This window comes from Musa acuminata, chromosome BXJ1-3, assembly GCF_036884655.1.
Source record: "Musa acuminata AAA Group cultivar baxijiao chromosome BXJ1-3, Cavendish_Baxijiao_AAA, whole genome shotgun sequence".
NCBI classification, from domain to species: domain Eukaryota; kingdom Viridiplantae; phylum Streptophyta; class Magnoliopsida; order Zingiberales; family Musaceae; genus Musa; species Musa acuminata.
The window spans coordinates 34797888-34812528 of record NC_088329.1 but is presented as its reverse complement, the minus strand read 5'-3'; the positions used below and the strand labels follow the sequence as shown (position 1 = coordinate 34812528).

Here is a 14641-nt window from a genome sequence, read left to right as displayed (position 1 = left end):
TTATGACATAATGGGATCACCAAATCATGGTGGGTTGATTAAAGAAAGAGGTGATGGATAACAAACACATTATGCATCCATTGTTGATTATGTACTGGTTTCACTGTCTCATCATTTCATGGGGTCCCCAAACCAACACAGTCTACTGTTCCTCTTTTCATCCCTGCTCAGCTTTTGCATTGCAAGTCACATGAAGCCTTCAGTCTCATGGGCACAAGGTAGAAGTGAGAGCTGAGCCAATGCTACGAAGAAGAGTGTGGAAGCTGAAAACCCTTGAAAGATGCTCCACCACCAGCAAATTCTGAGCTCAATTGGCTTCTTTACTCACTGGCATATTGTGCTTCATCATGGAAAAGAGATATATTCTCTGATGTATTATTCTGTGCCTTTTCTGTTAAAGAGTACTGTGTTCTTAGTCCTCTTTGAATGATAAATCTCATCTGGTTAACCAATCTTTTTGTAATTGTTTTGTGAACAGGGATGTAATGTTTTCAATTCTGCCATTACTGCATCTAATTTAAAGCTTTGCATCTTGCATCAGCTTAATTCACAAGCTTCCACAAATGCAGACTAATAATGCACTTCAGGATACAGCTTCAACACCTGTTTCTGCAAACCTGGAGGATCCACAAGCAATATTATTGGTGCATTTAATGTTCTTGTACAGGTAGCTGATGGTGATGGCACAGTGCCTCTGTGAGCTTCATGTGCAGCTCACTTGGAATTTTTGTGAATGGCATTACTTTTTGCCAAACAGGCAATGGGGACTCTCTGTGTGTATGAAGTATTCCCAATGATTACTGGGAAAACCAACCATTTGATGCTGCTGGATCTGACTTGCATTGGCTTATCTGCACTCACCTGACAACCTAAGACACTGTTTTCTGTGTATAATTTCATATCAGGAATGCTGAGAAGCTTTGCAGACCAAACACATGCCCCCTTCATAAATATTATTGTTATCATCATCATCATCATCAAGAAAGTCTCTAAAGAGCATTTTGTAGTGTGCATTGTCCATGGACATACCATCATCCTTGCTGCTTTAATGGATAGCAGAAGGACCCTCATAAAGCCAACTACACTTTGTCTCAGCAGCCTGTGATTCCCAGTAATGTGACTTGCATTAATGGTGAGCACCAAGTTCACTGAGCTTTCCAATCCTTCAAACAAAGATCCAGTTTTGCACAAATCTTCTTTATATCACCCTTGACAGAACTCAAACATAATGATTGAATAGTATATGTTTATGGTTCTGCCACATCAAAACATAATCATCCACAGACTTTATAGGAGGATTGCAAGTTGAAGCAGCTGGTTTTAGTCGTGTATGTGTTTTCCCTCCTAATGTTACGTCTGAGCTTACAATGGCATTACAGTAACTTCATCTTCTTTACTTGAAGTAGAAAGGGAAGAAAAGAGGTAAAAGGATTGGAGAAGCGTAAAAATCACTCACAGGGAGTAGCTGTGAAGTGTGGAGAGAGCGGAAGATTGCCTCAAGAGCAACTGCAGTTATTTCAAAAGCGCAGTAGGGAGGCGAGAGAAGAGAGACTAACGAGATCGCGCCCCTGCCCTTCCAATCTCCTCCAAGTTCTTCCTTTTCTCCCCTCTCGACCTCTTCCGATCCCGAAATCCTTGGAAAGTGGGGATTTTTTTCGTTGCCATACGGTTCGTTGCTCCGTTACCGGATCGATTGCCGAATGCCGCTCGTTTGCGCCTCGAGTTCGCGCCGGGGGAGGCTGCGGTAGGACAAAGGCGCCAGCCTTCGTGCCTGTCGGTCGATGGCGGACAAGCCCTAGGCGGAGGGTTGGCGTCGGGAAGGCATCAGATGCGGACAAAGGTGCGGAGGTAAAGAAACGATGAATTGTGGGTTTCCATGTGGGTGCATTTGTAGCTGGAGGAGTTGGTCCAGCGCGATTAGTAGGAAAGACTCAGTTCTTCTTCATCTTTTGATAAAATTCTCTTTTAAGCTTTTTCTTCCTTTGTTTCTGGACAGTTTGATTGACTATATCATTCTATTTCCGACTTGATCGGAAATCCAAGTTTGAACAACGGATTGAAGGACCACTCGTTAGAAACTATCCAAATTTTTAGAAGAAACAAACTGGTTGAATTGAATTGGTGTTTTAAAAGAACTTTTCATAGCCTTTTCTCCTCGGTTGAACAATAAAGATCGTAACTTTGCTGCATCAGGATGGTAGTATTGCTGATGAAAGCCACTACTGTGTGTGAGCGAATCATCGATGTGGTGGTGCTTTAGGCTGTGGAAGTAAGGCAGCCTTTTGACTAGGATACTGAAAGATGCCACCTTCACCCTTGTTGAGGCGCTCTCCTGGGATACAACTGAGAAAGGGGAGTTCCCATACAAGGGGCCAGAGTTTTGAAAGTGGATTGCTGCTCAAGGCCAAAGATGACGATCTTGTTTTGTTCCATGAGATGCAGAAGCATGAGACAGACAACTTCTTGCTACATATGTCTGACGATTTTGATGACTCCATAAGTAATTACATCCTACTCTTTTGTTCTCGAATCAGTGTTTTTTTCCGCATTCTTATACTTCTATAAATACTGAATTATTAACTGTTTCTTCTAATATAACCAGCAAAATTTGGTTACACTTCAGACCTCAAGCTCGGCATAACTATTCCAGCTGAAGGAGAGGGCAGTGGTCTACTGGACATAGATGGTGACAAAAATGACTATGATTGGTGAGTCCTCATGATAATGTTGTTTTTGGTTTGGGTTTTATTAGAATAATTCAGCTAACTACATAGGTGAGCAAATGAGCTGATGGACATTTACTGAATCCATCAATTTCAAAGGGTTGTCTTAACCTGTGTTATTCAATGTAGACTTTTTTTACTGGGTTACTTTAAGCCTCGGTATACATAGTCTTTGGTGGGTTAAACTCTAACCAGCAGTTTAACCTTCTTGATTCAAAAACCAGCATTTTAAGACCAAAGCTCGACCAAAAGCAAATCCCTTCCATTATTGATTTGTTACATAAACAAGTCTCTAGAGAAGTCATATGGCTAATGGTTCTTAAACTTGTTACACTTTTCAGCCTTCTTGTTCATTTGAAGTTTGTCTTGAAGTCTAAGTTGCAATTAGGCAAACTCTCTCCTGAATTCTTTCTTTTGTTTTAATGAGCTTTTTGTTGTTTTTTAGCTGTTCAAAGTTGTGGCTCTTTAATTTTTCAAATGAAGCAGGCTTTTAACACCTCCGGATACTCCCCTCTTTCCATCACTGGATGATGAGTCTCAACCACTTAATACTTCTAGGGGAAGGATACGAAGTCAGCCAATTTTGATTTCAAGACCTTATACAGTAAGCAATAATCCTCTGAACATATTTGTGTTATCATTTAGCAGCTTAAGTGCATATATATAATTCTTTTGTAATGCATTTGATACTTGGTTTATTATTACAGAATGAGAAGACTCAGAGGACAAGTAGAAGTAGTGCAAGCCCCAAAAGGTTAAGCCTGTCTCCTCAATCAAGCTATGGTGTAGTCCAACCATCTGCCAGACCATCTTCACCTCCTCACTACAGTTCCTCTCCTGTTATACGACAAACAACCCCCTCACAAAGATCTTCCACTCCAACCAAGCCTTCAACACTGACTCCCAGGTCTTCAACTCCCACACTACAGAGGATGAGTAGTGGTCTAAGTGGACAGACATCCACTTCTGGTAGAAGGGGAACATCCCCGGTAAATATGAACCGGGGTCATTCTGCATCACCAAAATTAAGAGGCTGGCAATCTAACAGTTTCCCCATTATTGATGCACCACCAAATTTCCGCACTTCTCTGCCAGACCGGTTATCTTCACGTGTTCGGGGTTCATCTCCAGCTTCTGGAAATTCAATGGTTTCATCTTCAAAAGTTGGAAGGCGATCAATGTCACCATCAGCATCTACAAAGGCCCGCTCATCACACAATCATGAAAGTCACCAGTTTACCTCTTGCAATAAGGCCTCTTTAGCATCTTCTGGTGATGATGGTGTGGATTCAGTGCTCTCTGTTGGACTATCTGGTAACGCTGCAGTTAGAAAATATGGTGCTTCTGCAAACAGTAAGGCTATCACATCTTACAGGAAACCTTCCAGTTTTCCCTCTTCAGGTTCTGGCCCAAGAAGGTCTTTGGATTCTGCAGTAAGACAGATAGTAAGTTTCTTCTGGAACATTTCTACCATTTTCAGCTAAAGATATATGTACTTTATTTTGCATGTCAATGGGCTGGCTTACTGCATTAATTAAAAATGTAATTTCTCCATACTTCTCTTCTATTTGGAGGCTAATTCTTGGGGCTCATAAAGCATTTCTTTCTTGATTTGAACAACAGGAGTGGTGCCAGCACTAGCTTGATTTCTTCGTTTCACTTATATTTAACCTACTGTATATTTTATTACTATATGACCTTGTATCTGCAACTATTTGGAAAATTTATACCTAACTCTGGAGGCCTCTATGAATACTATCTGATGGTGATCCTGCAATATAGCTACTTGTGAGTTGAATTTTTACTGATTTGTAGATATTTTCTGATGGTGTTTCATCAGGGAATATCTTGTGCATTATAAAACAAAGTACTGAGATTGAGTTTGTGAATGCATCTAACAATTCTTCTAGTCTCTTCAGAGACAACAAACCATTTAGTGATGGTGTTGATGTGTTCCTTGGATAATATTCTCTATATACCTATTCAAGACTTGATTATGTAAAATTTCAGAAAATTCTTACATTAAGAGAAAAAAATGATAATTAGAGTGCTAAAATTTTTGCAAGCTAAAGCTGCTTTCAAAATATTATGTTACAACTAGGTGCCAAAAATATTGCAACTGAATTCTCTTCTTCATGTTGAATTTTAACTAGTCCAGACATGGTCACATTAAAAATTTTCTCAAAATAGGCATATTGTCTATCTAGTCATGAACAGTGATTCTTATGTAACCATCGCTGATATTCACATCATATTTCTCTTATAAAATCTGAATGTTTAAGTAAATTAGATTTCAATTAGGAATTTGGGAGCCACAAGTATAAGATTGTGTCTTTCAGATCTCTAGTTCCTTGGTTTGGCAAGTTATTTATATATGATATGGTGACTTCATAATTTTATGTTAGCTTATTTGATTGTGACAAAAATCAAGAGAACCAGTCAACTATGTTCAGCAAGTATATTTTTTGAACATGCTTGAAAATATTGCATCAAGATCCTTGTAGCTTATTCATTTAGGGATCATTGGAATTACATATGTGTATTGGCAAACTTCACCAGCTACATATTATGTTGATGTGATCTATGCAATTCATCCGATTTTATCTATAATAGCTCTATTGAAGCAATACACTATTAATTCTAACATCATGATGAAGTTTCCATGTTGTTTTGTCCTTTTGCAGGATCACCAGAAAATCCCCCAGAACATGTTCAGGCCACTCTTGTCAAGTGTCCCTGCCACTACATTTTATGTTGGTAAAACAACACATGAGACTACGTTCTCTAGGAGTTTGTCACAATTTACTAATCATAATGCAAGCACCATAAATGATTTGAACTATGCTGCTGATGTGGAGGATAGTGATCATGCCCAAAGTGATCTGGCTGGTGAATCAGAAAAGATAAAAGATTCTAAAACCCAAGAAGTGCCTATGAGTAACTTTGATGAGATAAGTGAAGATAACTGTTATCATGCTCTTTCTGGAAAACTTCGGGGTGGCACCAAAGGTTTTGATCAAGGCATGAACAAAGAAGATGATGTTCAGGAACTAGAAAGTTCTGCTGGTGAAACTGCACTTCAATCTTCAGATATTGCTCCATGTTCTGGGATTGGATCATATGTTGCTTGCTTAATATGTGGAAAACATTTCCTTATCATAGATGTGGATGGATACAAGGATATTTGCCAAGAATGTGCTGCAACAGATAAGCTATTGGATTCCAGAGGACAACGGGGCGATCCAGATAAAGCTACTGATGTAACTGGAAATGATTCACTGGATTCACCAGATAGCAAAGTGCATCTCCAAATGGGAATGGCTGAACATCCTGATAAGAATCAGAGTGAATTTTTACTTGGTAAACATCAATGCAATTGTAAACAGGATGTTAATCTTTTCCCAGACAATTGTCCACCTCAGATAGCGATAGACGTTGGGCTTGAACACCTTCCGGAACAGGTAATGAATAGCTTGATAAATGTAGGAGATCAACGACTTCGTGAACAATTAATGAATAGCCTTGATGGAGAGAGTCCTAAAGAAGCTACTGGTAGATATATTCCTCAACTATCAAATCCAACTGCATATTCTAGCCTAACATTTGACATTGCTGAGGGCACAGGCATTTCAGCACTGGTAATGAAAAGGTCTAGCAGCATCAAATGGCCTGCTGTGCAAAGGAGGGCTTACTCTGCTACAAGTATAATTTGTTCTGACCCTTCATATTCTAGGGATAATTTTAGTGGCATGAAATGCAACACCGGTAGGGAAAGTTCTTCGGCTTCTTCCTCCATTGATTTGGGTTCATCTGCACAAACAGTGGCATCTAGGAAAACAGACATCTGTGTTCTACGCCAGTCAAGCAGAAGGATGGATGAGGTGGACACTTTGAAAATCAATTATAGTATGAATGCTGAAAGCAACGATTCACAATCAGAAGCCTCAGTTAGTGTCACAGCGGCATCAGCTAACCTTCACAGCAAATATGAAAAAATTCTTTGTAGAATTATGAAGTCTGTTTATAATGAGGATATTCAAGAAGCGTCTCTGGATACTGCAAACCATGTCAACACCTATGAAGATACTAATTTAAGCCATGCAGAAAATGCATCCATTGAAAAGGCTTTTATAGGTCAAGATACTTCCTGCGCACCAATATTGGATCCAGAATTTTGTTTTCAATTGCATGATGCAACAATCCAAGATAATTTAAATGATGACAACAGCACCTTATCCAGAAAAACTAATGAAGTAGTATTCCGGAATGATAGAGTGGGAATCCTGGATTTAGAATTAGAGGTGCCAATTACTACTCCGGATTGCTCTTCCATTGAGGATAATCACATGCTAAATGATATCGGATGTCAAGATGACATCTTGGATGCTGCAAGTAACAGCTCTTCTAATTTACTTTTGGAGCAGCAAATTGAACATTGTTTTCAGGATGCACAAAATGAGCATGCACATGGCGAAACACCTACTTACATGGATGGTCTCCAAGGTGATTTTTCTTTGGCAATATCTGACAAGGACATGTTGGTTTCTGTATCAGAATCTAACTGTGCCGAATATCCTCATTGCAGTATGTAGTTTAACTTTTGCATCTATATAAATTGATTAATTTTGGATGATGCAATGATAACTTCTCTTAGATGCATCTAGAAACCAAGAGTTTTAGCAGTACAGATGTGTGCAGAGTGCAGCCAAGAGTAAAACTTGAATGATGTTTTACCATCTATCTTCAAAGCAAAGAATGTAATTGTTGTCGGTTTGCATTTGTACTTCAAGAACCTAAGCTATGTCTCATTTAATCCCATTTATCTACTAAAACAAGATAGTATGATAATTTACTTGATTTTGTTACTAACACTCGTCTCTTTCAGAACCACATGCAAAAGTTGAAGCTCCAAGGAGAAGTATGCAAAGAACCTTTACTTTGGAAGAAGCAACTGACACTGTGCTCTTCTGCAGTTCTATTGTTCATGATCTGGCCTATAAAGCTGCAGCCATTGGAATGGAAAAGGAGATGGCTGCATCCGAGGCTTCTCACCCAACAGTGACACGTTTAGCAAAATCTATTTCCTATCAGATGGATTTTCAAAATACATCCAATAAATGTGTTAAAAATTCACGGAAAGTCAAAAGGAAAAGGCTGGAAATTGATACCAAGAAGCCATCCATGGACTTGGGAAATGATGACAACTATCCGGAGCTTGTATCTTCCAGCGCTGAAGATTTACAAATGATCGACAGCATGAAGCCCCCAAAGCTGGAATCCAAGTGCAACTGCACTGTGATGTAGGGAGGTCCCTTGGAATCCAATTGCAATGTTGTGACAACTGCAACATTTGTTAGATTCTCTTCCCTCTTATTCTAGTGTTTTTAGATGTTATCTACATTCTTTTCCGTGAATGAGGTGTTCATAATTTCAGGAAGGCATCAGCATATAACCCTTGTCCAAATTCATTTGTTAGTTTTTAACCGATGTTGGTGGCATAATCTTGTGAAGTCAATGCCTGGTCTTGTGCTGATTCCGATGTCTTTCTTTTTCTTCTATAAGTTCGTTGCTCGTTTTTCGTTTACTACTTTATAACTTCAGATTGGTTGGATTGTTGTATTACAACTTGCAAATATCTGAGATGGTCATTCAAATGCCCTTTAGTTTGGAGTATGCTTTGGAATGGATTTATCCTGTTATTTGCTTGTACTAACTAGAAAAGCAAACATGCAGGGTAAGCTTGTTAGCAGCCAAGATCTGAGGGATCTGTCATCCGTGACATGTCATGATAAGCTTTAGCCTACCTTAAACGCCTCCTGGAAGTTCATCAGTGGTTAATAAAGGTCGACAGCATCAATGTAAAAGAGCAAAATTATCACTTCCAAGGTAATTTAACAGCTTATCGAGGCATTAAATTTCACTATCTTGTGTTCATTCTTGTATGTCTGCAATCTTTAACTACTATGATGTTCTTAGGGATTTCATTTCAAGTACTTCCACACCAGCATGGTTAAATTATAGGCTGCATACAGCATTACTTGCTATCTCATGCTGTGAAAAATAAGAAAGATCTATATTCTGTTTTTTTTTTTTTGTTGGCATAATAGAGTTTGAAACAAAGACACTCATTAGAAGAGGGTGACCATCGAATGGACACCAAGTTATTTTCTGAAATATTTGAAAAAAAAATAACCGTAAGAAACCATAAATAAAATCATTGAATGTATTCTCTGCATCATCCTACTTTAATAAGAAAAAAAAGAAAACTTCACCATAAACTGCATCTTTTATTCATTATTTCTCACTTTTGACTCACCCAATCAAACCATGGCTTTGGTTCCAGTTTAGTTGCTTCTCTTTCCATAGATGGGTTAAATACCAAACAGGAACTATGATATATTTGTACTTGAAAATATTAAACTAGAAAAAGTACCTTTTGTGTATTATAACTCAAAATACTGATTCTGAATCATGTTTTTAGATTCTGAACAGAGATCCAGTTGGTGAATTGATGACACAACAGAATACTTCATGCACTCATGGCCTCTTTAGTTCAATGCATTTGTGGACATACTTGATCGCCAGATTTCTGCATCTGAACATGCAGGAATGAGGATGCAGACTTGCTTGTTGAGTATTAGGATTCTCTGATGCTATATGTGCATGTGTGTTGACAGGATATGCTTAAAAGAAGAGGACTGTAGCAAGACATTGCTCATGAAAGTACTGAACCATATAAACATTGTGTTTGGAAACCATATTATTGTCATGTTTGAGTGGCATTACATCATTTGTTTCATAAGCCAGTTTTGAGATCACAGGAAAAGCATAAGCTGCTTTAAAAGCTTTGATGCATCCTTGAAACATGAAACCTAAGAAAGGTTTGGCTCTCCCCTTGAACATATCATTTAGGCTTTCCCCTTGAACAGAAACCTAAGAAAAGTTTGGATGATTTGTGCAGCTAAAATCCAGAAAAAAAAAAAAAGAGGAGCAGATTTGAGGTTCAACACAGTAGATGCAATAATCAGTAAAGAACAAATCTGATCAAAATATTATTGAACAGAATCATCATTCCACAAAACATGAAATTAGATGAAGTATTTTGATTCCAATGAAGATGAGCTGTGATAAGCTTATTCTTCATTTTTTCATGCAAAATAAGCTTTTTTCTATTTATTGTTTGACCATGCAACCCTAAAACATAGGCCTACTCATTAAGGTGAAGTAACCTATACACTCACATAACTACAGAAGTAATCATTCAAAAATAATCTTGGGGAAATGACATAATAAGCTCCAAAATATGGTGAGTATTTAGTTTTATTCAACTTAAATTGTGAGGCTCATTATATAAATCTTTTTTTTCCATCATTGAATTTTGTACAACGCAATATCTTTAATTAATCTAAGAGCACTTGAATTTTTATTTATAGTATCTAACAAATTCTTCTTAGGCTTTCCACTATCTTGGCTTTCACTACTAATATTAATTATCTCACATATTCTAATTAATTAGAATACAATATATCTATTCCATCTTAAATGATTCTCTTATTTTATTCTTCATCAAAGTAATTTTTAATTATTTACAAATAAAAATATTTTTATTTTTTAATAACTTTGTGCATTCACCATAACATTCTAAAAGAAACGTTTCAATAACATACAGATTATTAGCTGTATAGGAATTTATCATATAAATATAAATAAATAAATTATATATATATATATATATATATATATATATATATAGTAACATTTAGAAGGTGCATAGTCTATATATATATTAACATTTAGACGGTGCATAGTCTAATTGTGGAATTTGGGAGGGGGGAAAATGCAAATTGTAAGAGTGAAGACTATTGACCGTTGGCTCAGCCCTCTTTATTTTTTTATTTTCAATTAATTAATAAATAATTATTAAAGACCGCCCTCCGTTCCATTAGCTTCGATCGAGATCGGGAGAAGGGGAAGAGGGAAGGCGGGGGGGGGGGGGGAAGAAACAGAGAGAGAGAGAGAGAGAGAGAGAGAGGGAGGAGGAGGATCGATGGACGACGCCCGGAGTTCGCCTTCGCCGCCATCTCCTTCCTCCTCGAGCGCTTATTCCTACGTCCTACTTAACTACCCGCTGATCTCCGCGATCGTCTCCTTCGCCGTCGCCCAATCCATCAAGTTCTTCATGACCTGGTACTTCTCGGCACCCTCCATTGCGAGACGCGCTCGCTTCAGCTGCGAGCCTGTTGTTGCGGTCTGTTTGGGATTTCTACACGATTTGCTTGATCTTTGAATGGAGGATTATGGAATTGTCGATTCATTCGGCGGATCGAGAATCAAGTTCTCCTTTTTGTGCTGTTTTGGTTGGATCTATGCTCGGTTGATGATTTTGATATTGAATTAGTCGAATTTTGGGAATTTCTTGCTATTCTGATCGGGAAAGTTTTATTTTAGATGTTGTAGTCCTTGGTACGATTTCGTTGGGCCAAAATTTCCAATTTGGATTTGGAATTCAGGTTTATTCTTCTGATTTAGATTTATATGCGTTACACTCACTCTCTCAAGAGGGCCCATGCTTGAATTCCTCTATTATGGTTCTTTTCCTTTCTAGAAAAGGGCCTTTTGCTTACCTTAGGTAAAAAAGGACAAATTTAAAGAAAAAGGTATATTGTGACCTTACGGGAGGGTGTGCTCTGTTCTGATAAGCATCGAGTATGTAAAAACATAATCTGAACATAAAGTGGGATCACTGTTGGTCCTAGGACTCTTCCATGGCCTCAATTTACGGAATGAAATGAGGGGTGGGACAAACTGAGCTACATATTTGGATGGACTCTCAACATCTTCTTTTACATCCATTCGTCATTTTTTATTTCTACTTTCTGATGGTTATAGACAACTTTATTGCCCGTGCATGATTTGTATAAGATATTTTTGAAAGATAACGGAAATCTCAGTTCTTGATTTATTTTACTTCAAGAATATCTTTTTGTAGATTCCTTCTATAATTGTAGTTCGCGTCACTCGATCACACTCCTTGCCTAGCATCTAGGATCCAGGCAACTTTGGTGCTTCAGGGCATCTTGAGCCATTGACTACTCTGCGTTAGCACTTCCAATATATATTTCAGAAAAAAAATTCCAGAAAGGACAAACTGACATCATCCATGAGATATTTCAGGGGATTCTTATGTACCAGTACTACAATTCTTTTTTTTTTTATCCACATAAATTGCTGCCATCTGTTCAATTTGATGGATTTTCCACTAATCTGGTCTTGAGATGCTAAGGTCATTTAAGAAGGTAGAGGCCTGATCTGACATACTAATGCTACTGTAGCATTTCTACTTTCTTTCTCTATACAAATAAAGGTTTACTTCATAATACTATTGAGTTATTGGATCTTCCTAGATATAGCTCTGTAAATCAGGAAATCCTTTTTTTTTTTTCACCTAAGAGCTCTTCTACTAGATTTGCAGGTACAGGGAAAGACGCTGGGATGCTAAACTACTGATTGGATCTGGTGGGATGCCTTCATCCCATTCAGCCACAGTTACTGCACTTGCAGCAGCCATTGGAATCCAAGATGGTTTGGGAAGTTCCATATTTGCTGCTGCAACAATATTTGCATCTGTTGTAAGCTCCACGTGTTTTCATTTTATTGTTTTGAATATAGCAGTTTTTTGATGTCAATGCTGTGAACAAATCATCAGAAGAATGAACTTTTCTTTATGGATATTGTTAAATTAGTTTAAACTTGTCTGCCTACATTTACTCCAGGAGTGTTGAACTCTTTTACTTATGTTTGTTCTGAAAGCTGTACAAGACCAAGTTGAGGGACTTTCTGTATTGATGCCAAATCTTTTAGTCCACATACTATATTCTTTATCCTTAGGACCCTGAGACTTTGGAGTTTAACTAGCTACATATACCGCAGATGTTTGGCATTACATGGTTTCTCCAATAACATCCATTTTTTCTTCTTGTATGTTCTGAAGTCCAATAAAAAGGTTCAAATTTTATCGCAATGTCATCGTTGGCCACTGTTACCACAGGTTATCATGTCTAATAGTAAACAAAAATAAATTGGTTATTTAGTAAGTCATTTGAATCATCTTAAAAATTGAGGAAAGAATGAAAGCTGCAAGGTCAGTAAAATCTTTCTGAGAGGACTGTTTCAATATAATTTTAGAGTCTTAAGATTGATCTTATGGTACTGCTGTATGTTTTGGGTCAATTTGATAGGCAGTGACCCTTATTTTGTGTTATTTGCAAAATAACATCTTGTCAATGCTGCATGATATCTTATTGGTTTTCAAAGCCTAGAATCATATAATATTCTTATGTTCCAAGCTATTTACTTCCCTCCTATCTCTGGCATTCAATTATAATTTCCCATGGAGCAACATTTGCTGGCAGGTAATGCATGATGCTTTTGGTGTTCGATTGCATGCTGGAAAGCAGGCAGAGGTATGTTTGTTTCATGATTTTCTAAATTTGTTTCATGAGAGACACTTTCATCCATTGTTTTGCATGTGTGCTCTCAAAACAAATCATGTTCAGACTATCATAATGATCCAAAACATATACACCATAATAGAAACTCTTGAAAACTCATTGAAAGTAGACAATATGGCCTTGACAACCACGCTGTTTCTTTGAGTTTCTCTCTGGTGTAAAATCCAGTATGGAGTTTCTCCTCTCGTCAACTAGTTTGTGGTGACTATATGGATTTTGATGGTTTTGATGTTGAAAGCTATACACTATGATGTTTTTTCGTCACCAGTGAGGGTGTGTCTTCCTTTCCCACCTACTTTCAAAGACCTCTAGTTGCCCGTGATAATTTTTGCAACTGCAAAGACCCCTTGGCCATGTGGACCACCTCGGTCCTCCCTCTCTGATCTTGTAGACTGTTCTAACCTCAACTAATAGGACACATTTCAAATATTTTAAAGTGTACATACAAAGATGCCCCTTAGTTTTTACAATTTAACCAGCTATCATCTTGCCAAAGATATGTTTCAAATAATTCATGTTATTATGTCACTTTTTTTTCTATTGGCTTTGCTATTTCTTGTTAGATAAGTTTCAATATACAAGCAAATTAAGCTGCTTATGCACGTCAACTTCAATGACCTATTCTGGATCCCAGGTGCTGAATCAAATTGTATATGAACTTCCAGCAGATCATCCTCTTTCAGATACCAGGCCTTTGCGTGAACTTATTGGTCATACTCCTCTTCAGGTTTGACAAAGCATATCTTGTTGTGGTAAAGCATATAAATGAGTGAACCTGTTAAAGTTTGCACTCGTTTGTTTGGGAATATACACACGTAATAGAGATTAGATGGGCATATAATATCATACATGTTGTTGAGCCAGCTGCAACAAAAATCAACTTTTAGTATGCAAAGTATTCACATGTAATTTGTAATTTGGAGGTAACTGTCGTTTTCCACTGAGCTAAATTCAACATCTATTTCCTGATATCTCTTTCAGGTCGTAGCTGGTGCTTTCTTGGGCTTTGTCATAGCTACTACGGGTCAGTTGATAAAGAAGGTAGCCAGTGGAACATGATCGTTGTGATCTGACTGGTAACACCGTGACATTGGACACTGTCAATTACAGGGAAATAGGATGGGCACCCCAAACTAGTGGGCCAAATTGATTATTCACATAGAAATATATCTAACACATTGCTTTCATTGTGCCTAATGTTGGCCATACTGTTTCCTTCAAGTTTCTTCTATCAGAACTACTGAATTTTAGAAGTGTCCTAACTCCTGTTATTATAGGACATTTTGATTAATGATTTATTACTTAATTATGGTTGAGCTGTATAATATTTTATATATAAGTATATACTTATTATGTATCAAATACCTAAAAAGACATTGGAAGTGAGGTTGAGAAGGTTTGAGTACA

At 37.6% G+C, this 14641-nt stretch overlaps 2 protein-coding genes across 7 annotated transcripts; both read left to right on the top strand.

Moving 5' to 3' along the window:
* The first annotated feature begins 1291 nt into the window (after positions 1-1291).
* LOC135625551 (uncharacterized) lies at positions 1292-9481 on the top strand. Of its 6 annotated transcripts, XR_010492101.1 has the most exons (10): positions 1292-1848; positions 1997-2107; positions 2194-2500; positions 2603-2708; positions 3210-3327; positions 3431-4168; positions 5408-7226; positions 7609-8075; positions 8457-8609; positions 9205-9481. XR_010492101.1 is itself a non-coding variant. In XM_065130509.1 (7 exons), the coding sequence occupies exons 2-7, from the start codon at positions 2302-2304 to the stop codon at positions 8025-8027; spliced, it is 3399 nt and encodes a 1132-aa protein (XP_064986581.1). In that variant the 5' UTR covers positions 1292-1848; positions 2194-2301; the 3' UTR covers positions 8028-8256. The 6 variants fall into 6 exon arrangements, 1 of the variants encoding a protein (XP_064986581.1); XR_010492103.1 differs by lacking the exon at positions 1997-2107 and having other exon boundaries at positions 1292-1840; XR_010492105.1 differs by lacking the exon at positions 1997-2107 and having other exon boundaries at positions 2624-2708.
* Positions 9482-10703: 1222 nt separating this feature from the next.
* Positions 10704-14641, top strand: LOC103978515 (uncharacterized). The gene is made up of 5 exons (XM_009394338.3): positions 10704-10910; positions 12196-12352; positions 13136-13186; positions 13869-13961; positions 14216-14641. Exons 1-5 carry the CDS (start codon positions 10771-10773, stop codon positions 14291-14293), a joined length of 519 nt encoding a protein of 172 aa, XP_009392613.1. The 5' UTR covers positions 10704-10770; the 3' UTR covers positions 14294-14641.

Coding starts and splice junctions, on each gene's coding strand:
- LOC135625551 (XM_065130509.1), top strand. CDS start 2,302: ATGCCACCTTCACCCTTGTTGAGGCGCTCTCCTGGGATACAACTGAGA. Junction 2,501..2,602: donor CGATTTTGATGACTCCATAA/GTAATTACATCC, acceptor TAATATAACCAG/CAAAATTTGGTTACACTTCA. Junction 7,227..7,608: donor TTACATGGATGGTCTCCAAG/GTGATTTTTCTT, acceptor CGTCTCTTTCAG/AACCACATGCAAAAGTTGAA.
- LOC103978515 (XM_009394338.3), top strand. CDS start 10,771: ATGGACGACGCCCGGAGTTCGCCTTCGCCGCCATCTCCTTCCTCCTCG. Junction 12,353..13,135: donor CAACAATATTTGCATCTGTT/GTAAGCTCCACG, acceptor ATTTGCTGGCAG/GTAATGCATGATGCTTTTGG. Junction 13,962..14,215: donor TTGGTCATACTCCTCTTCAG/GTTTGACAAAGC, acceptor TATCTCTTTCAG/GTCGTAGCTGGTGCTTTCTT.